Below are 22135 nucleotides of genomic sequence, written 5' to 3'. Positions count from 1 at the left end.
GTCCTCACTGCCAGGAGATCCCAGCTGGGCACAGTTCCTGGAGCCTTGGGTGTCTTGCCTGAGGGTGTCATTCATTGTCACAGAATTAGCCTCGGGCACACGCCATAGGAAATCAATGCATGTTTGCTCCTGGAGTGAATGCATGTCCTGCAGACCCGTATGATTTTCACGTTTGCAGACTTCACTTCCATCACTTGGGGATCTTCCGGTGTAAGGCAAAGAAACTGACTCAGGCCACAGAAGCCAAAAGGGAGCTGTCTGGAAGAATCTGGGGCTCCCCTGGAAAGGTGGGCTGCAGGTGGGGCCTGGAAATGGGTCCGGGACTCCAGCAGCAAGGACTGCTCTGCCATTTCTCTATGCGGAAACCAGAGTCCCAGGGGATCCTTCCGCTGGCAGGCCACCTGCTGTGAGGCATGGACTAGTGGTTTCCAGATTATGCAGAGGGGAGAGAGGGTCCCCAGGGAGGAAATCCTGTGGTGTCAGGAAGGGGACTGTGGCTACCAGGCCAGAAGATGACACCCTGACTGGGGTGAAAGAACACAATTATCACACTCATCCTGGGGCAATTATTTTTCACTGCAAACTTGTAAATTGGCAGCCTGGTTCCTAAAACCATAGACTTTCCATTTTCATTAAAGAATGAGATGTAATTTACTTACTACCTTACTTATCTCCTGTTCCTTCCCTCAGGTCCTGGGCCTGGGTTTTTGGAGGTTGTGTGGAAGTGTGATTCTCTGAGCCTGTTCCCTCACTCAGTCCACTGGAATAATAACTTCCACCTAGGAGAATGCTCTGCCCACAAGGGCCCGTGAATCCACGCCAGTCCCTCCCCCCTGCAGCCAGCCCTTGTCATTGGCCCATCCGGTTGCCAGTCTCTTCCTGCCCCCCTGCTCCCCGCCCTCTGGTCTCCCCTCCCAGCTGCTCCCTGCCTTCATTATTTCTTCTTCCCTTGCATTCTCCCACACCCTGGTCACGCCGCCCTCCCCAGTCGCCCCCACATCTGGAGTGCACGCGAGGCTGAAGAGGGCTCCCAGGCAGATGTGCGTGGCAAGCCTGCGCCCCGTCTGTGCTGACACAGTGCTCCACCGAACAGGAATCGATTGGGAAACGGACGATTCTCTTAGGACCCTCTGAAATCCCCATCGGTTGTCAACTCCCACGTGGCTCCAGGCCTGTTCTCGCTCTCTCCACCATTAGGAACGCTGCTCACCAGTGCTTCCAAAAAAGCACCCCGGAATTAAACGTACTTGTAAATCTGCAATAGAGCAGCTCAGGACTTTTTCTCTTGGCAAACATTTACTAAGCGCTTACCGTGGATGGAAATGTGCTAAGTCACAGAACCTTCCCAGACGCAGTCCTTACTCACAAGATCTCAAGGTAGGAAATATGTGAAAAGGAGAATGCACTGCTGACACTCCCCCTGCCCCCCACCCCCCAAGGCAGGCACGACTTGTAGACCCTGAATCCTCCCAGGTCTTTGCGCGAGCCACTGGTGGCACATGGCTGCCCTCAGAAAGAGTGCAAGGTCTAGTAACGACGCCTGCAAGGCTGGTGTGTAGAACAGAATGGGCCACTGCGCTTCCCCAGGGTTTGGAAAGGCAGAGGAACCGGTGGGTTGTGTGTGACATGTAGGGAAGAAGAGGAGGGGGAGGAGGGGGGCTGTGTGTGGCTGGGGAGACCACCTGGGGGAGGAGGGGAAGGAGATGGTGGGCGAGACTCAATGGAAGGGGCATGAAAGAGGAGAGCTTGGAAAGGAGCCATGGTGGAGGCCTTGGACGATGAATTGAAGGACTTTCTGAATGAGATGCTGAGTAGATTCCTGTGACACACTCAGGAGAGCCCACTGCAGGGACTATCATCCTTCAGGGCCTTTAATGTTGAAAACAACGTCAATGGCAATGGCACGCAGCCTCCAGGCACCCCAGCTGTGCTGGGGGGTCCTCACTGCTCCGGCCGGGTAGACGACTGCCTGGAAAGGATGCCCAGTCCACACAGAGCAGGGTTTCTGCCTGCAGGCCTATCTACATGCTGAGGTTAGAGTCAGGCTGGGGGAGTTGAGGAATCCAGCAGTTGATGGCTTGGGCAAATCTTGCATGATGTGTCCTTTTTTCAAAGACCAGAACATTCAGTCTGTTGATAAAGGCTCCCCTACTTGGCCACTGCCAGCGCCTACCCCTTTGCCTCTTTCTTTGCTCTGCTCCCTGCCCTCCAGCCACTCGGATGGTCCATCTGTGCTGCCAGGGGGGCCCACTCCCTCTCTCCAGTCCTTGCTACCTCTTGTCCCGGGCTGCCTAGAACCATCTTCATCTTCACTCTTAAGGCCCAGCTGAACCACCACGTCCTCAGGGATGCCCTACACCAGGTCCCCCCAAAGCACTTCCCTCGTGCCTGTCACAACACTCACTGCTCACTCTGATTATTCATCTTCTGTCTGCCCTTCTCTCCGGATTCCTAGCTCCAGGAGATCAGTATGACATCTGCATCGTTCCCTCAGGATCCCCAATACTTAGCATAGAGTTGGCACACGGTAGGAACTCAGTGAATATTTGTTGAATGAATGAATGATTTTTCCTCTTTTATGCGTCTGTGGCTGGCTGAGCCCCTTCCAATGGACAATCTCTTAAGATAATGTTTGTCCTTCAATGTCCTTACGGGATGTTCCTATCTTGGGAGTAAGAGTGGCTGTTTCAGCTGCCTGCAAATCTCTACTTTGACGGCGATAATGGTGATGATAATTTTAATAAGAACAATAATACCAGTAATAATAACAGATAGTGCTACCGCTAGTTGAGGCCCTGCTGGTGCCAGCGGCTCTGCTGGCGAACATTTTCCAAGCATCACTGTATCTGTTCCTAGCCATGTTCCGATGAACTCGTGTCGTTATCTTTTAAAAGTGTCAAGTCTGAGACACAGAGAGAGAAAACAACCCATGCAAGGCTGCACTGTGTGAAACCAGGATTTAAGCTGAAGTTTGCCTGGCTTTAAAACCAGAGCCGATATGTGATGATCTGAGTTTAACTCCCAGAGAGTGAGCTGGATCCCCTCATTCCGGGGTCCTGGGGTGGGGCTGTGCCCCGCACACACTGACAGCGTGCTGGTTGGTTCCTGCCGTGGCTCCCACTTGCCTGGAGAGCATTGCAGAGGGCTTCCTGGTCTGGAGAGCACACAGGAAACCTTTGCCTTTGAGCTTGACAGCTTCAGAACATTAGTAAATCCCTACAGCGGCGTCAAGAACAGGCTGATCCTCGGCAATGTCGTGTTAGTTGCAGTATTGACTAATTCAAACATCTTAAACGTCTCTTACACTTATTTTAAGCCTTAAAACAGCTGTGGCTGCCAAGAGCCTGCTTGTCCTGGTAAAAACATGGAACTACAAATAGGTGGCTGCTAACGGCCACTGTTGTAAGCACGGAGACAGTAAATTGCAGCGTGGATCATCCAGCAATGCCATCTGTCCTCGGGGTACTTGAAGGGTCTGGCAGTTGCTGATACAGTTCCCCAGTTACCTCTCAATGCACCTGCTCATGGAGAACTCTGGGGTGATCAAGGCCTCCTCTCTGTGATGACCCTGTTGATGGCAGAGTCTGGAAGCTGGGGACTGGCAAGCTAAAGGGCCCCTTCTCACGTACTGGGCTTGCCTTTTTAGATTGTTTTATTAAAGGAAATTTTTTTGACACTGTGTTGTCATTATGAAATGTCACTTTGAGATTTTGAAAACCCAGGGCTGCAATCTTAATTTGGATTCTTAACTTTCCTGGCAAGAAAAACCACAGAGTTTGGCTTAAATCCTGCTACGTAAGCCAATGGACTGAGCCTTCAAGCAGGCCTGGATTGAGGTCACCGGGTGACCTGGGGCAGGTGACTTAACTCCCGAGTCTTAGTTTCCTCATCTCAAAAATGAGCTAATAGTACCTGCTGCAAGGAGGTCCTATGTTTGCTGGGGGAACCTAAGTGCTTCGGACAATGCCCAGCAGGTAGCAGGTTCTCAGGAAATGCTGGCTTGTTAGGTAGTAGCGTTTACAGCATGTACTAACTGTCCATCGGGTGCTGACAGCCACACAAGCTGACAGATGTTGGCTGCACAGCACCCAGGAGGAGACGCTGACCAATGAGAGCCTTTCCTCTTTAATCAGCTATTTCATCCCATGCGGAGACCTTCAGTGGCTGCTGGGTTTCGTTCTTTGAGTGCTTCCAAACTGTCAGGCATCATGCTAAGAACTTTGTATTTACCACACCACTTAATTCTTGCAGTGCCCCTCTGAGTAAGCACTAGGATCACCCCTACTTTACACATGAACAAACTGAGGCTGGGAGCAATCCAGTAACTGGACCAAGATTGCTCAGTTTGGAAGAGACAGTGCTGGCATCTAACTCCAGACCCTTGCTCTTGACCACCTACAGAAAGGGCGACAAAACACTATTTCCCAGTTTTTACATAAATGCACAGGCACTCTGCTAGTGGGCTGTCTTTGTGGGTCGGATCTAATTTAAGAGACATTATTACAATGAGAGTCTTCTCTGTAGTCCAGATCTGCTGGCGTTCTTGAACTTAAAGTGCTTTTTTTAAAAAATCAATTTCAGAGAGAGAAAGAGAGAGGAAGAGAGAGATAGAAACATCAAAGATGAGAGAGTCATTGATCGGCTGACTCCTGCACACCCCTGACTTAGGGTCGAGCCCACAACCCAGGCATGTGCCCTGACCAGGAATCAAACCTTGATCTCCTGAGCTCCTGGATCCTAGGTAGGTGCTCAACCACTGAGCCACACCGGCCGGGCCTTAACATGCTTTTTGATGTGCTGGTTTTCTCTTCTGAAATGCACTTAAAGGAGTGAGGCTGCGTGGGCCAGACCGGCTGATCCCCGTGTGTCCCCACCAATCAGCCACAGGGCGGCGCCCCAGCCCAGCCCATGTTATAATTCACCCTGTGCCTTCCTGCCCCAGACCTTCTCCCTCCTCACTTATCCTAGAAAAGCTCACGTTTTGCTTATCTCTTTATTTATATTTGCATGTTACAAAGCTAGTAAGGGGCAGCGGGCTTTGGGGGTTCTGAGTTTGCTTGGTCCCAGCCCAGGTTTCCAGCAAGTCCCTGGTTCACGTACAAATGACCAGATGTCAGCTTGAACGCGCGAAGATCTATATTCTGAGGCCCCACTGAAAAGAAATGCTTTCCTGCAGTGGGAAAGCCCCAGGATTTCTAAGAACAGACTTCCATTTATATTCGGGCTACTGGGCCTTTCAGAAGCAGACAGGCCGAAGTCCGACTGGTGAGAGCCTGCTTCAGTCAAGAATCCTGGGGGCAGTTTGATGTTGGAGTGGACCTGTGGCCCATGGGCTCCAGTCCTGCTCAGGGGCTCAACTTGGGAAAGCCTTCTGACCTCTGCATCTCTTTACCTGCCAGAGGAAGGAGCAATGCTCTGTGCTCACAAGTCCCCTCCCGTCCCAGCAGTCTCCAGTTCTGGCTCTCTGTTGTTGGCAACCGCGGGGAGTGATTTTTCTAAGTTATTTTTGGTGGGGATCTGGCAGACATCCTGCTAGTGGTGAATGTGTGCCTCCTGCAGTTGGTATCATTCTTTTTGGAGACCTTACATATGTACCTACATAGAATTCTAAGATGCTCGAGCTGGAAGGGGACCACAAGAGCCATTTAGGCAGTAATTCTCTTTTTTTTTTTTTTTAATAGATGAAGGAGCTCAGTTTCTGAAAGGTTATATGATGTTTAGTCACCAGCACCATTAGTATCATTGTCGCCTGACATTTTACAAAGTGATTTCTCTGCCATTATCTCCATTTATCCTGTCAGCATTCCTCATTTCACAGGTAAGGAGGCTGAGGCTCAGAGGCTGAGCAACTTGTTCAAGGTCACACAGCAAGTTAGAGCTAAGCTGCAAATCCAGGTCTTTAAGTAATTATAGTGTTCTGTGGAATTCCCTAGAAATGCCAAGCACTTCCCAAGCTACCATGGGAAAGACTGAATTGTGCCGTAATACACAGATCTGCTTACTGAGTGACTGAATGAACCAATCATCAAGCTGAGTAATCCCATTCATTCACCCACCAGGTGCCTCCAACGGATGTGTCCTGGACTAAGTCTGAGAATACAAAGATCAAGACAGAAATGGTTCCTGTCCTGGGAACTAGACTGGACGGTACTTAACTCACAGCCTTATAAATTGTATTCACCAGTTTGTGTCTAATTCAATTTGTCCCCGACTTAGATGAAACATACATCATTCCTACCTTCTGGCACTTAACTTCTGGAAAAGATGATACAGGTGTACATTGGTGTTCATGTGGTTACCAGCCACTCTCGGTCTCTCAGTGCCCAGGGCATCTCCTGGAGGACAGTTGGTCAGATGACAGGCATACTAGCCCCTGAGGCTCACCTCTCAGTCATAAGCGATGCATTTTGCTGGTGTTTGGTCTCTGGCTGTCCAACGCTACAACTCCTTTCCTACTGCAGATACAAGGCACCAGGCAGAAGTGGCGCAAAGACTCTCACTGCCTGTGTTTCATGGTTATGTTTTGTACTTTGAAGGGTAAAGTGGAAAGGCACACATTTTAGCATCAGAACTGGGTTTGAATCCTAGGTCCAATTGCTACACCTCATGAATTACAGGCAACCTGTCTAACTTCTCATCAGCAATTAATATACAACACAAAACTACAAAGGCTGCTCTGCTCGAGTATCCTCTCTCCTCGAGGAATAACAATCACCCCTCTTGTTATTTCTAGCCACAGAAAATCTCCATCAAAGTCTTGCAATTCACACCCCTCTGAGAGGTTTTTCTCTTTCATGCTCACAGTGCTCTTGGCCACCAGTAGAGTCAGACTTTATGATTTTAAATGTTTTTATATACTTGGTAGGGAAAGAGATATTTCTGCATGTTTTTAAAAATGAAGATGTAGTTCATGTGTATGTGTGTTAAGGAGAATAGAAGATCACTTCATGAAACCATAGAACTTTATGAATGGATGAGACCCTAAGGACCTAGACCAACACCCTCATTTCAAGTCAAGAAAGACGGTGGGAAGCTTTACGACTTGATCAGGAACAGAATCATGAGCTGAACCTGTTGTCTTGTTTATAGTTCAGTGTTTCCTGCTACGAGTACTTTTTATGGTAAAGACCAATCAGAAAACACCACTAGTCAGTAGTATTTGACATGTGGAGGAGCTGATGCGAGCAAGGGCCCCTGGAATTCACTCCATCGCTCTGCCATGTCTTCCAGACTTGTCCCAGCCACCCCAGTAGCACAAGCTCACTTCAATTAAAAGTGGGTTGTCCAGCTCTGGCCAGCGTTACTCAGTGGTTAGAGCATCAGCCTACAGACCAAAAGGTTGTGGGTTCAATTTCCAGACAAGGGCGGGTACCTGGGTTGCAGTTTCGTTCCCTGGCCCCGTCAGGGTACATGCGGAAGACAACCAATCAATGTCTCTCTCACATCGATGTTTCTCTCCCCCCCTTTTTTTCTCCCCCCTCCCCCAACTCTCTCTAAAAAAAAAAAAATCAATGGAAAATATCCTCAGGTGAAGATTAACAATACAAAAAAGTGGGATGTCCAACAGTTACCATTACATCTGTAGCAGTTGTTCATGGAAATCTATTAGCAAAGTGCAGTTAGAGGCAGGCTAAGCCATGTACACCAGAGCCACGCAGGAGGTCATTAAAATGCAGAGTCTTTGCCGTAACCCTGAACCTCTGGATGGCACCCACAATCCTGCGGTTGGTTCCCCCATGAAGTATCCTCCTGTCCGAGCCCATGTACATTAAGCTAACAGCTCTTGGGGAGGTTGGGCTGGGTATTTAGAGTGACTTAGAAAGGAGTATTCCTATAAAACCTGGTCATATAGTGGAACTAGATTAAGCTAGGGCTGCATAAAGACCAGAACTGGTGGAAAAGGTAGCATGTTGTAGCTCAGAATTTCTTTGTTTTTAAATCTTGCTCTTTACATAATTAGTTTATGAAATTATTTGGTGACAGGATTTAAGCCCTTTTTTTTTCATTCAAAAGACATTTTTTTAAAAATTAAGGAAGTCTGGAAATCTTATAAGACGGCATGCATCTCAGATATGGTTTTTAGTACAGTATTTGCCTTATTGGTGCAGGCAGGGTTGAGGCTTCTACCGCCACCTGGCGGTAGCACTGGAATCTGCATTCACTGAGGCATTTACTGTGAGCAGGGTGTAGGCCTGCCTGGGGCCAGGTGACTGGGACGCGGGGCCCACCTTCCAGTTTGTCATTTCAGCATGACATCAGTCGAGAGTGGACTCATGTGACTTCACTTTAGACAGTGTCACAGCAATACCACAGTCCAACAAATAGACAAACTAACAGGCAAGTTCCACTGGTTTCATTTTTCAGGAATTAGTGGTGGCCCCTTGGAAAACCACTACCGACTGAAGCAGTTCCACTTCCACTGGGGAGCAGTGAACGAGTGGGGCTCAGAGCACACGGTGGACGACCACGTGTACCCAGCAGAGGTTTGTGGATATCATCCTAGCAGCGAATATGTGGGTGCTTTCTACATGCCAGGCTCGGTTGTGGGGTGACCAACCATCCCAGTGGCCCAGAAAGGGGAGTGTGTCCTGGGATGTGGGACTCTGTGCTCAAACCAGAACAATTGGCCACCCTACCCATTCAATCACACAACTATCCTAAAGGGAGGTTATTATTAGTACTTTTATTTAACAGAAGAAGGGACTGAGGTTCTAAGTGGTTTAAGTAACTTGCCGAAACCAGACAGCTGGGATTCAAGAGGCTTAACAGCCTCTCACTCAGCCCCCCGGGGTTGCTGGTAGTTGATTTTGGACTCATACCTTCCTGTCCTTCAAGGCGTTTGAGGCCTCCTATGGAGAATCTGAAAATCTTTATAATACAGATCACCCTACAACAAGTGATATTTGTAACATTCAAAAATGGGAGTCAGAGAAAAAATAAGCAGAGAGAAATGTTAGGAATTGGTTTTTGTAGTTATGGTGGGGTGATACATGGTGCCTTATAAATTTCCCCCAATATTTTATTATGAAAATTTTCCAACATACCCCCAAATGGAAAGAACTGTACAGTGAGAACCCATGAGTCTGCCACCCAGATCCTATGATTAACATTTTGCCAATATTCGCTTTATCACACTTCTGTCCACCCACCCGTCCCTTTATCCACCCACCAACCACCTGACTTTCGGACACATTTCAAGTTACAAACTGTTTTTGTTTCAACTATGTATTGCCATTGTTTTGGGACTGATACTGTAGTTCAAATCAAACTAGAGTCCGGCCAAACCAAAAAATAAAAATCACCTGTAATCACACACCCAGAGGTGACCTCTGGGGACAGCTTATAAATAGGGAGTTACATCTATTGTTCTAATGATACACATGGACCCAGCACCCCAGCAGAGGACCCCAGGGCCCTGGAATCCAGCAGCTGCGTGGACGGGGCTTGCAGACTCGGGGTTTGGGTCACCATTCAGAAAGACCTCCACACAACACATTCCCATAAAGAAATATGTACGGACACCCAGACCCCTTCCAGGTTCTGAGCCAGACCCGGCATGGTCAGCACCACACGCTCTCATCACAGAGAACCCCGAGCCAGGCCCCGGTGTCCCAGCTCTGCCTCCTGCTCGCCAGTGACCCAGGAAGCCTGTTTCCCAAGCCAGTCCCCTGCCCCTGATTTAAATCCCTATCATCTGGCCAGTCCTGATGCCATATTTAGATTTGGGAAGACAGAAGGAGGGGTGTGAAGTAAGGACACAGCGGAAGTTCAAAGGAGGGTGACAAATGTAGGGGGGAAAATGCAACATTTGGGGCATTAAAAATTATTTGTTGTTTATCTGAAATTCAAATTTAACTGGGAGTTCTATGTTTGATCTGGCAAATCACATTCAAGGATATCTGAAAAATACGAAAAATAGCAAATAATCCAACTCCCCGTTTCTATTTTATAAAGTTACAACAAGACTCTTCCTCTCCCACCAAAAACGCTGAGGCCCTTGCTCTCTGTGACTTTATCAACCCTTTGGGGGCTCCAAGCATGCTGGTGGAGCCCGCATTCCTTAAGCCAGGCTGCTCCTACTGAATTCGTTAAAACCACTAAATGGACACATAGGTCTGCCGTGCAGCAGGGGGAGCGACTGGTTTATTTCTTGCTGCAACATGATGGGTATAAATTCTCTTTCTCCTGTGTTTCAGCTGCACTTAGTTCACTGGAATTCTGTGAAATACAAAAACTACAAAGAAGCTGTGATGGGAGAGAATGGCCTGGCTGTGATAGGCGTATTTTTAAAGGTAACCCCTTGCTAGGGCGTAGCTCTCCTAGTGAAGAAAGCGCGCTCCGTGACCAAGAACTGCTTCTTGAACACAGTCTACGTAGCGTGAGGTGTGCTTGTCGCCCCGTCCTCTGCCTTTTCGACTGAACATTTTGTGTGTCTGTGCCGTGCAGCTGGGGGCCCTCCATGAGGCACTGCAGAAGTTGGTGGAAGTCTTGCCAGAAATAAAATATAAGGTAAGCTACGCATATGAAAATCAGCATCATTGGAAAAGCAAGATTGTTTGGAGTATTGACTCCTTGGCAAGGAGAAAAGCCAGCTGGTGGAAAGAGCGCTGCAGAGAGGGCCTGAGTCCCATTCTGGAAATGGAACTCACTGGGGCTGACTCCAGTTGTGTCACCAGCCGGCTCACTCTCTGACATTGTGTCACTGCTGTTCCTGGGGCCCCTCTTGTCTCAGCATAAAAGGGATGCTGGTTTAGATTTGGAGTTCGGTCATTCGGGCAGCAACTCGATTTTCGACATGTCCCCCCGCACTGATCCTGTCCCAAGCAATGACATTTATGAGTGATAACGTTTGTTTTAAAACTGATTGAAATAAACACCTATTACCTTTAAGAGTGCCTATCCAAGTGCCACCTGGCACACTCCCGGGGGAACTTAGGATCAGCCCCTCCCCGAGAGTACGGGGACCACGGGAAGAGGGAAAGTCCCGCAAACCCACCACTCTTGCGTGGCAGAGGGAAAATCCCGCAAACCCACCACTCTTGCGTGGCAGAGGGAAAATCCCGCAAACCCACCACTCTTGCGTGGCAGAGCGCATCTTGGCCCAGCTCCCCTTGGACGCGTTGTTGCACAAAGCACAACTCAGAAAGATGACAAGGACAACGCTGTAGCTTTTCCCTAACATCAGCTAAGAAAGCACTTTGATGGAGAAGTGGAAATTCCAAAGAAATGCAGTTTATTTGTTTGGTACCAGACAAAAGCATTCTGAGACGGAAGGAGTCACCGTGGTCCTTGAACGTGTGGACGGATGGGGCTCCCACCTGTCTTAACAATGGTGAGCTCGGATCCACAGGAAAGCTGGGGGTCAGCCCTTCCTTGGTTGGTTCACAGGGGTCCTTTGATCTGTGTGGTACATTCTCTTTGATGTCGACCTAAGGGTGGGCCTCGTGGGACCGAGACCACATCACCCTCCCCACCCCCACCGCCGTGGCTGCCGGCTCAGGAACTCCACAAGGCCAAGGTGCTTGGAGCTCCCTCTTCCTCGCTGGCCTTCGGCCAGAGTAAACCTGGGCTGTTTTCCCCACCAGCACCCACCTCCTCCATGGGGTGGTCTCCATCTCCTGGTGGGAAAGAAAGGAGTTGGCTGTGTGCTACTCAGGGGAGTGTTTTCCTTCTAGGGAAGGCCCTGGAGCATCCCCCCCCCCCATGGGCTAATTCAGGGTCTCCTGGGCCAACCACATGGGAGGAATGGTGTCAGTGGGGCAACTGAAGACGCTGCCTGGGCTCAGCTCTGGTCCTGAGGATCATCTCTGGGCCTCAGTTTCCTCCCCTGAAAAGTAAGACTTAGAACCTTAAGAGGTAAAAAAAAGTCCCGGGCTTGGCGAGCAGGAGCCCATGCTCCATGGCTGGGAAGTGTAATCTACTAGAGTGATTTGTCACAGTTAGCACTCCACCCTGGGCTCTAGGTCGATTTGTAAAATTTGGCAGCATTATGAGTCACCTCTGTGTTGTGCATTCTGTCGGTTTTAACACATTCATAGAGTCACGGGTCCCCCACCCAGGGCCACACAGAGCAGTGCCCGACCCCGCACGTGCCATCCTTCGGCCCTCGCAGAGTCAAACCCCCTTCCCCGCAAGCCTTGGGGACTTCTGATTTGTTCCAAACCCCATGGTTTGGCCTTTTCTCCCATTTTTATTCTGCCGTGTTGTACCGAATGGAGCTTTCTTTGTAAGCTACCTTCTCTCCTTCCAAAGTGGAATGTGCATTTTAGAAGAGAGAACAGGGAAGACTTACGGAGTGGGCACCGGTCCCCCAGGAGCTGGCCTGTCTGTGTCGGGGATGGACGGTGGACCGAGCTGCGCCGTGTGTTCCCAGCCGACACTCTAGCCAGCAGGGGGAACAGTTTTCTGTATCACAGGCTGCTCTGAACCCTAATGTGCTTTAGGGACAGGACACAGGGCTCCTGGGGACGTTACTAGAAATAGGTAGATGTCCTCTCAAAATTGTAATTGGCAAGAAACTGGCAGAGGGCAGAGCGGTGGTGCACCAGCTGCTCCTCTGTGTGACCCGCTCCCTTTGCTCCCACCTACAGCCCTTGAGGCGGGAGGAACCAGCCGGCTTTGAGGCAGACAGACCTCCCGTAGCATCTGTATTCGGCCACTGTCTAATTGTGTGACCTGGGGAGAGTCACTTATATCTATCTTACTTTTCTCATCAAAAACATAAACCTAACCCTGCAGGGGTGGGGAACGTCCAGCCCGTGGGCCTTTTGGTCTGGCCCTGCCGAAGCAACCGCAGGCGGGACTCGAAATTCAATAAATCTAGGAGCTTTTTTCATAGCTCATTTTTAAGTTGATAATTTTGTATGGCCCTCGAATGATGCTATAAATATCCAAATGGCCCTTGGCAGAAAAAAAGGTTCCCCACCCCTGTGGCCAAAGGGTGGTTCTGAAAATTCAAGGTAATAGCTTCAGACGTTGTCTGGCAGCCTTTGGGGCTGGGGACAAGGGGAGGAGGAGGGGATGTATTTGTCACCACACACCCACTGGTGTTTTTTACATTTTGTCCCGTGTGCATATGAGACTTGTTTCCTTCACAAATTAAGTAGACCAACCAATGGAGTATCATTCAGCCATAGAAAGGAACCAACACACTACAGCCTGGAGAAGCCTGGGCGATGTGAAGCTGAGTGAGAGAAGCCAGACGCAGAAGTCCACGTGTTGTGTGATTCCATTTCCAGGAAATGACCAGAAGAGGCAAATGCATGTGGACTGAAGGCAGAATAGTGGGGCCTGGGGCAGGGCAGGGCAGGGTCCCCAGGTTAGGGAGTGACAGTCAAACAGTATTTACTGGGGACCTTTCTTCTGAAGCGATGGAAATGTTCTAACTCGACTGTGGTTAGACATGTCCACCTGTGAATATACTAACAGCCATAGAATTGTACACCTGAAGCGGTGAATTCTATGCTCTATGAATTATGTTGCAGTTATGCTGTTTTGAAGACATTCCTAGGTAATTAATTGCAAAGAGGAACAATACCTGTGCCCACGAAGTGCCTCGGAATTGTCCGTGGGTGTGCACCAATTTACTGCCTTTTTGTTGGCAGCTTAATGAACATCTCCCCACTTCTGAGTGATGGGAGCCAGCAGTCAGTGTACAAGTCTGGTCATCTGCACCCCTTGCCTTTGCCTCCGAAGGCTGGGGGGAAGGGTCCGATTGGCAGGGAGGCCTCCCTCCTTGGGAACGAGAGGATGCCTGCTCCCTGCTTGAGTGTCCTCTGGCAACGCCCAGCCCGGGCTGGTCCGGAGTTGAGGCTGGTTGTGTTGTGTTGCTTGCAGGCCTCTCAGTCTCACTGGACTTACAGAGGGGTCCCTGAGGGATCCTTTCCTTTCTGAGCAAAAGCCTGCTAGGATGCCTTTGGCTTACAAGGAGGCAGACAGTGGCCCAGAGGCCCTCCTTTGTCTTTGTAGCCTGGGTGGCGCACTGAGCAGCGTCCAGACAGCAGCCCCTTGCTCCTGCCTCTGCCAGTAGACTTCCTTAGCGGTCCCGCCCTAGGCAGAAGCAGGGGTGTCCCCATCTGCAGGCTCCCCCCACCCGATCTCTTTTTACTGCCTTTGTGTATCATTTACTCACTCCAGTCACCTGGCCTCTTTGCTGTTTCTCTAGCCCATCAGCCGCACCCTGCCTCAGGGCCTTGGCACTGGCTATGACCACCCCCCCAGAACCTGTATAGCCTCTTCCTTCACCTCCTCCATGTCGTTGCTCAAATGTTACCTTCCTGGGAAGGCCTTCAGGACCACCCCTCTAACAACACTCCCCCCACTGCCCTACTTTATTTCCTCCATCATAATTATTACCGTGTAAACTGCTAGATATCTACTTATTATTTGGTGTGCTGTCTGCTTTCCACCGGTAAAAGTTGAGTCCCATGCCAGAACCTAAATAATATCGGGTTCACCGCAGATGCTAAACGCAGAGCTGTGAGGGAGGGAGGGAGTCAATGGGGCATCCCACCAACGTCACTCGGAACTCAGAGGGGCAGGTTTCTCCCTACCCTTTTATACAGCACAGGAATCGAGCAAACGTGAATTCTGAACACAGGGCTCCCAAGCAGGACATGCTGATGAGAGTCCCTGGTGGAAGCAGCGCAGAAATCTGGGGATGCAGTGGTTGAGAACAGCTATCCAGGTCCATCAATCCCGCCTGTTCCCTGTGAGATGGAAAATTCTGGCGCAAGAGTCGGGGAACAGGCTCAATGCAGGGCACCCTCCTGAGCGTATGTCATTACCACGGCTCTTACGGTAGGGACGGCTGCTTGAAAGAGCAGTTCAGCTGTCCTAAAGGGGCAGCCACGGTGGAAAACAGTGCGACGGTTCCTCAAGAAACTAAACATAGAATTCCCATAGGATCTAGCATTTCCACTCCTGGGCAGATATGCAAAATAATTGAAAGCCGGGTCTTAAAGAGATATTGGTATATTCATGTTTACGGCAGCATTACTCACAATAGCCAAGGGGTGAAAGGTATCCAAGTGTCCACTGAGGGATCAATGGATAAACACAGCGATATATTAATTAGTCAGCCTTAAAAAGGGAGGAAATTCTGACACATGCTACTGTATGGATGAACCTTGAGGACATTATGCTGAGTGAGATAAGCCAGTGGCAAAAGGACAAATAGTGCATGATTATTCCACTCATCTGATGTCCCTAGAGGAGTCAGGTCACAGGGACAGAAAGCGGGAGGGTGGGTGCCAGGGACTGGGGGTGGGGGATGGGTGGGAAGTTAGTGTTTAATGGGGACAGAGCTCCGGTTTGGGAAGATGACAAAGTCCTGGAGATGGATGGTGGTGATGGTCACACAAGCAGTGTGGATGTACTTGATGCCACAGAACTGAAAAACAGTTAAAATAATAAATTTTGTTATGCATGTTATGTTACCACCGTTCTTAAAAGTGTAAGTTTTTCACAGCCTAGGCATATGAAAAGAAATAACTTTAAAAGAAAAAATAGAAGCATTTGGTAAGGATCCATGCTCTGCCGCAAGGGTCATATTTTTTTATTACTACTTCCAAATGCGACAACTGTGGCCTCACAGCCTTTATCTCGGGAACACACTTCCCTTCTAGCCACGTGGAAGCCACAGCTCCGAGATAAAGATGGAGCACCGTCCCCTGCCTTCCAGAGCCTCTGCTCCTCCAGCCCAGCACTGATGCAGCCTGTGGTCTCTGTCTCTCAGGATGCACGGGTGGCCGTGGGCCCCTTTGAGCCTTCCTGCCTGCTGCCCACCTGCCGGGATTACTGGACCTACCCGGGCTCCCTCACCACTCCTCCACTAACCGAGTCTGTCACCTGGATCATCCAGAAGAAGCCCATTGAAGTGGCTGCGAGCCAGGTGAGCTGCACCTGTAGCTGGTGTAGTGGGACCGTATCGAAGGAATTGTTTGGCAGTGTCACTAAGATATTGTAAGCGAGCATCGTGGGGTTTTATCTTCTGGTGCATTTTGGATGTTCCTACCTCAGAAGAATTTTCCAATTGAAATACAAGCTCGTTGAGATTGAACAGAGAGATTCCTGAAATCATAATTCTTTGACCTTGAGATATTAGTGTGTGAGAGAGGCAGAGACAGAGAGAGTCGGGGGTTGCTGGGAAGGGAGGAAGAAGAGAGCATCTTAGTTTGTTCCACTTCTTTGGATGATAAAACAGTAAGTTACAGAATTATATATGCTGAGAAAATTCCAGAAGGATTGCATTAGTCAGCTATTGGTACAATAATGCGGAGTAACCACGCAAAACTCAATGGCTTGTAACAAGCATTTGCTTTTTCTACTTGTGGGTCTGTGGGTTGGCTGGGGAGGCTGTATTTTAGGTTGTGGATGGCTGAGCTTCACAGAAGGTGGCTGGTGGTTGGGTCGGGCCCAGTGTCTCTCATGCTCCTTGGATCAATGACCACCAAGGGCTGGTTCTCTTGGTAAATGACAAAAAATGCAAAAGGCAAGCCAAACCGCAAATGCATGCTTAAGGCATCTGCTTTCATCACACCCATTCACACCCTGTTGGCCAAAGCAAGTCACAATGGCAAGGCCAAAGTCAGTGGGGGCAGAGAGGTGGTGAGTGGATATTTACTGAACAATACCCTGATTTGTCACATAGATACATACCAAAATGTTACTACTCATTGTCCCAGGGTCATAAATCTGCAGTGGTCTTCCTTTTTCTTGTCTAAATAACCTATTTTTGTAAAATAAGTATATATAATATATCTACTTATTTTGTAGTATCTTTTTCTCTGGAAATCTCAAGAATTGGGAGAAAGTCCACCTGTCTAAGGCAGTTTAGATTTAGGGATGACAACTATGCAGCAAGCATGGTGTCACTGTCCCACCCCTGCCCAGGGCAGACATTTCTGATCAGTCATAGCATTATTTATCACCTCTGGCTCAGATACTTTTTCTGAGGGCTCTAGATGCACTCTTAGAGGTTCTTCCAGCCTCTTGAGCCTGTGCAAATATTCTTTAAAAGTCATGGAATGATGCCCTTTGCTTTGGGAGTCTGAACTTTGATGAGATGTGGGCTGCAGATTACTTATCCTACCCCCAAACCAGAACTGTTGCAGACATCAGAAAGTCCTTGGCAGAGGAATGTCCCCAATACCCCTCTGTCATTCACAAACATGTAATAAGCACCCATTCTGTGTCATGTTTGTAGCAGGAGAGGGTGGGAGAGGGGTAAGAAGGGAGAGGGTGATACGAAAACAATGATGTCAGTCTCTGGAAACTACTGGCTGGTGGGAAATGAAAACATAGGTGGATATTTTTAAGGAAAGGTGGTGAGTATTATACAAAAATACAGAGCAGGAGCCCCTTACCCTGACTAGGGGGACTGGGGAGGTGATGTGTGCACCCCCTGGACAGTGGGAAGGAGAATGCCGAGTGGTGGAGAGGAGAAAGGCTCCATGTCTGAGAAAGTAAAAAACATGTGCAAAGCAAGAGCAGGGAGCTTGAGCGTCTGGGGGACTATGTGCACCATGCAGATCTAACTTAATAAGTGGTCACTATGTAGATAAGATGTCTCGTCTCTATTAATTAAACATGTGAGTTATTTTCACAGAGTTCATAATTACATTCTGAGAACAAAGGAGATGACACATAAATAACCTTTTAGTCCCTCGAGTGAAAAGTAAATCAAATGTTACTTCAGCATTTATATTGTATGTGTTAGATCTCTACTGCTGTGTAACAAATAGATCTAAAACTTAGTGGTTTAAAATAATAATAATCACTTATTAAGACTCAGAGTTGCTGTGGGTCAGAATGTCGGTGCTTCTGGCCTGGGATCTCTCAGGGAGTTGCAGTCAGATGTCAGCTGGGGCTGTAGTTTTCTGAAAGCTCGCCTCAGGCTGGAGGATCCATTCCCAAAGTGGCTCACACCGGTGGGGCCTCCTCCCACGGCTGCAAGTTGGTGTTGGCTGAGGGCTCAGTTCCTCTCCACGTGGGCCTCTCCGTGGGGCCGATTGAGTCCTCGCAACACGACAGCTGGCTTCCCCAGAGCAAATAATCCAAGAGGCCATGGTGACAGCTGCAAAGCCTTTCCTGACATAACTCAGGCGTCACCTCAGCCATATTGGCCATCCCTGATTCAATGTGGGAGGGGACTGCACAAGGCACCAGGGGCACCTGGGAGCTGCTGCCCCCTGTCCCTGTCCCCAGGTAACTCTGATAGCTCTCTATTCCAGCTGGCCGCCTTTCGCAGGCTCCTGTTTACCGCCCTCGGTGAGGAAGAGAAGGCCATGATGAACAATTACCGCCCGCTTCAACCCCTGATGAACCGGGAGATCCGTTCATCCTTCCAGGCTGCCGAAGGGGACACCAGATCCTAAATGCATTACGTCCACAGCAATGGGCCGAACTGACTTTAAGAAGAGGAAGTATTGTTTCCCAAGTTTCGTGGTCTGATCACATGTAACCTCTGAAATTAAAGAGAGAGACAGAGATCATTGTTTCGGTCCACGTGCTTTTCAGCTGCAAAATGGAATCACTTTGGAGAAAGTTGAGTATGATAGGGAATGGATATCATGGGACTCTCAGAAGTGCATGGCAGCCTCAGGGGCTGAGTAAGCCCCAGGTGGCTGAGGTCACCTGACCAGCCTTCTCTCACTTCCATGCTTTCATCTCTCCAAGTGGGTGTCCCGTTTCTCCACACTCACGGCCCCCCCACAGTTCCCAAGCAACAGAGTCTGGCTGTATCCATGTCCTGGGGTTGCTATAACAAATGACCCCAGACTGAGGGAGTTACACAACAGAAATGTATTTTCCCAGTTCTGAGACTGGAAGTTGGAGATCGAGGTGCCAAACCACGGGGTTCTGGTGAGACCTCTCTCCTTGGCTTGCAGGTGGCGCCTTCTCCCTGTGGCCTCCCTTGGCTTTTCCTCGATGCATGCACACAGAGACTGAGCTCTCTCCCTTCCTCTTTTTATAAAGCCACCAATCCTATCGAATTATGACCCCACCCTTCTAAAAGTCCCATCCCCAAATACAGACAGATTGGAGGTGAAGGCTTAGACATCTGAATTGGGGCGGGGGACATAATTTAGCCCAACCACACACTGTGGGCTTAAAACAACAGAAATGTGTTGTCTCCCAGTTCTGGAGGCTAGAAGTCCAAATTTAAGGTGTCGGTAGGGCTGGTTCCTTCTGGAAGCTCTAGGGGAGAACCCATTTCCTTGCTGTTTTCCAGCTTCTAGAGGCACCTGCTTTCCTCGGCATGTGGCTCCCCTTCTTCCATCTTCAGAGCCAAAGACTTGTCCAAAGCAGCTGCCCAGGACACGCCACCATTCTGGAGGGTGTGTAGTGGTTTCTCTCTGTTTGTTGTTTTATTTCAATTGTGGTGAAATACACATAACATAAAATGATCATCTTAACCATTTTTAAGTGTACAGTTCAGTGGTCTTAAATATATCCATAATGTGCAGTTATCACTGCCATCCATCACCATAGCTCTCTTCATCATGTGAAACCGAAGCCCTGTCCCCATTAGACAATGACTCTCCATCTTCCCCTCCCCCAGCCCTCGGCACCCACCATTCTGCTTCCAGTCTCCGGATTCTGAATGCTCTTCGAGTCAACACGAGTGGAATGATAGTCTTTGTCCTTCTGTGACTGCCGTATTTCACTCAGCATATGTCCACAAGGTTCATCTATGTTGTAGACTGTGTCAGATGTCTTTCCTTGTCCTTTCTCAAGGCTGAATAGCATCCTAATTGATAAAAGTACTATTATTTTTGGAGCATTTAAAAGAGTCCCCTCTGGTAGAGATGCAGCTCTACAAACAATAACCATGGTATCTTCCAACATTATCTTACCGTCAGATAAACGTGAAAAGCAGCGCCGAAAAATAAGCCAATGCTAGTCTGCCTACCAAGGGCCAGGGATAAACTCCATCTCACTTTGGGGACAGAAAGAATAAATATACTGTCGGCCAGGAGTGGCTCAGGGGTTGAGCATGGACCTAGCATCCAGGAGATCGCGGTTCATTTCCCCGCAGGGCGCATGCCCGGATTGTGGGCTCAGTCCCTAGGTAGGGGCGTGCAGGAGGCAGCCAATCAATGACTCATCATTGATGTTTCTCTCTCTCCCTCTCCCTTACTCTCTCTGAAATCAATAAAGACACATTAAAAAAAAAAAAGAATAAATATACTCATTGTAGTCCACAAATAACATCTAAAATCGAAGAGAGCCTGTATTATGAATGTGGTTTACTTAGGCACAGATTTATATTTCCCCCCCAGTCACAGAACTTGTTATAGTTCCAACAATTTACAGTCTGGCTTTAAGCTCTTCGATGTTCTGACACCTACTACAGAGAAATCCTAAACTTCCTCATACGCATGCTTTCCTGGAAAAGTGGAGCTGTTCACCAGAGCCCTTCGTATTACAGTGCTCTGTTCAGATGCAACACAACAGGCTTTGATGTTGGTTTACAAATGCCCCAGAGTCACTTTTGTTTCACCACAAAAGAAAAAAGTTTGGGTGCGTTTAGCGATGGGTCGAGGCATAGATGTTCCAGTTGGGTGCGGGGCTCTGGATGGGCAGACAGCTTCAATCGCCAGAGATGTATGGTGTCCAGGAGGGAAGGAGATATTTTTAAGTTTGGTTTGGACTCCCAAATATTTCTTGTCTTTTGAGAAAATCTAGCCATTCTTGAGTCTCTAGTGAAGTGGGTTTTAGCCCATAAGGAGAGTTCCCTATGGCTGTTGTAACAAGTGGCCACAACTTGGTGACCTCCTGCCTCCCTCTTATAAGGACGCTGAGATGACATTGGACCCACCGGATATCCAGGATAATCTATCATCTCAAAATCCTTAACTTAATCACCCCTGCAAAGTCCCTTTGCCATGTAAGGTCATTCACAGGTCTCAGGGATCAGGATGGGAACACCTTGGGCCATTGCTCAGTGGACTGTATATGCAAAGACAGCCTGTGGCATCTTCAGCTAAGCAGCAGCAGCCTGAGGCTGGCCTCTTCTGGCCGCAGGGGGCGGGCTGGGAAAGGTGCAATGGAGCGGGGCGAGCGTGCGTGTGGGTGTTGGACGTGTTCCTGAGCTGTGCTGTCCTGCAGCGCCTCCTGCGGCGGTGCACCGTATGATCCAGAGCGGCACTGTCCTATCTACGGCAGCCCTTGGGCACACGTGGCCGTGGAGCACTTGAAATGTGGCCAGTGTGATTGAGAGGCTGAATTTTAATTGTACGTAATTTTAATTAGTTAAAACTTAAATGCCACACGTGGCCAGCCAGTGGCTACCTTGTGGGACCACACAGGTCTCTATCTTAACCTGGGCTTTCGTTACGTGGGTTTGTATGTATGTAAAACACCACCCAGGTGAACACTCAATATTCATGTACTTCCCGCCACTTCATAAGGTGTATATTATACTTCAATTAAAGAAATACTTTGCCTGCCGGCCAGGGGGCTCAGTGGTTCAACATTAACCCATGAATCAAGAGGTCTCCAGTTCGATTCCTGGTGAGGGCACGTGCCCGGGGTAGCGGGCTCTATCCCCAGCAGAGGGTGGTGCAGGAGGCAGCTGATCCATGATTCTCTCTCATCATTGATGTTTCTATCTCTCTCCTTCTCCCTTTCCCTCTCTCTAAAATAAATAAAAACATATTTTAAAAAAAGAAAGAAATACTTTGCTTAACCACCTGAGAGCTCAGGTTTCTGAGTTTCTGCGGACGGGATATGAGGCCGCCTGGGATATTGGTTCAGGCACTTCTGGGAATAAGTGAAGCAGGCGGGACATTGGAAGCACAGGGTACACTGACGGGGGTGCAGGCTGCAGAGTCAGGGATGTCGCCGGAGTCTCTTAGCGGAGTCGCCTAGCGGAGGCCAAGCGGACAGGCCCTCGCCTTGCCTCGTTCCTTAGCTACCCACGAAGTGCATCATGCAACATGCTGTCCCCAGGTAACTGGCGCCACCAAGAGACGTTGGCTCTTTTTCCTGAAGCAGACACAGGTAATTCATGCTCAACAAACATGGCTTCAGATAAAACATGTTTGGCTCTTAAAAGGATTGAGTTCGGTGGTGATGCTGGGTGCAAGAGGACTGGCCCAAAGGGGTCAAAACCGGCGTCGAGAAAGGA

At 49.0% G+C, this 22135-nt stretch overlaps 1 protein-coding gene across 1 annotated transcript in view; it reads left to right on the top strand.

Annotated features, from left to right (window-relative positions):
• CA5A (carbonic anhydrase 5A) overlaps nt 1-18491 on the top strand; it is a 30200-nt gene extending 11709 nt beyond the window's left edge. Inside the window, exons 3-7 of the mRNA XM_081117619.1 lie at nt 8365-8483; nt 10197-10292; nt 10447-10509; nt 15737-15892; nt 18234-18491. Of these exons, the coding sequence (XP_080973745.1) occupies nt 8365-8483; nt 10197-10292; nt 10447-10509; nt 15737-15892; nt 18234-18377 (578 nt within the window). The 3' untranslated portion in view covers nt 18378-18491. The remainder of the gene's footprint in view (nt 1-8364; nt 8484-10196; nt 10293-10446; nt 10510-15736; nt 15893-18233) is intronic.
• Nucleotides 18492-22135: the final 3644 nt, after the last annotated feature.

Source organism: Miniopterus schreibersii, assembly GCF_964146895.1.
Source record: "Miniopterus schreibersii genome assembly, chromosome: 18".
Taxonomy (NCBI): Eukaryota; Metazoa; Chordata; class Mammalia; order Chiroptera; family Miniopteridae; genus Miniopterus; species Miniopterus schreibersii.
This window is presented reverse-complemented; position numbering and strand designations above follow the sequence as displayed.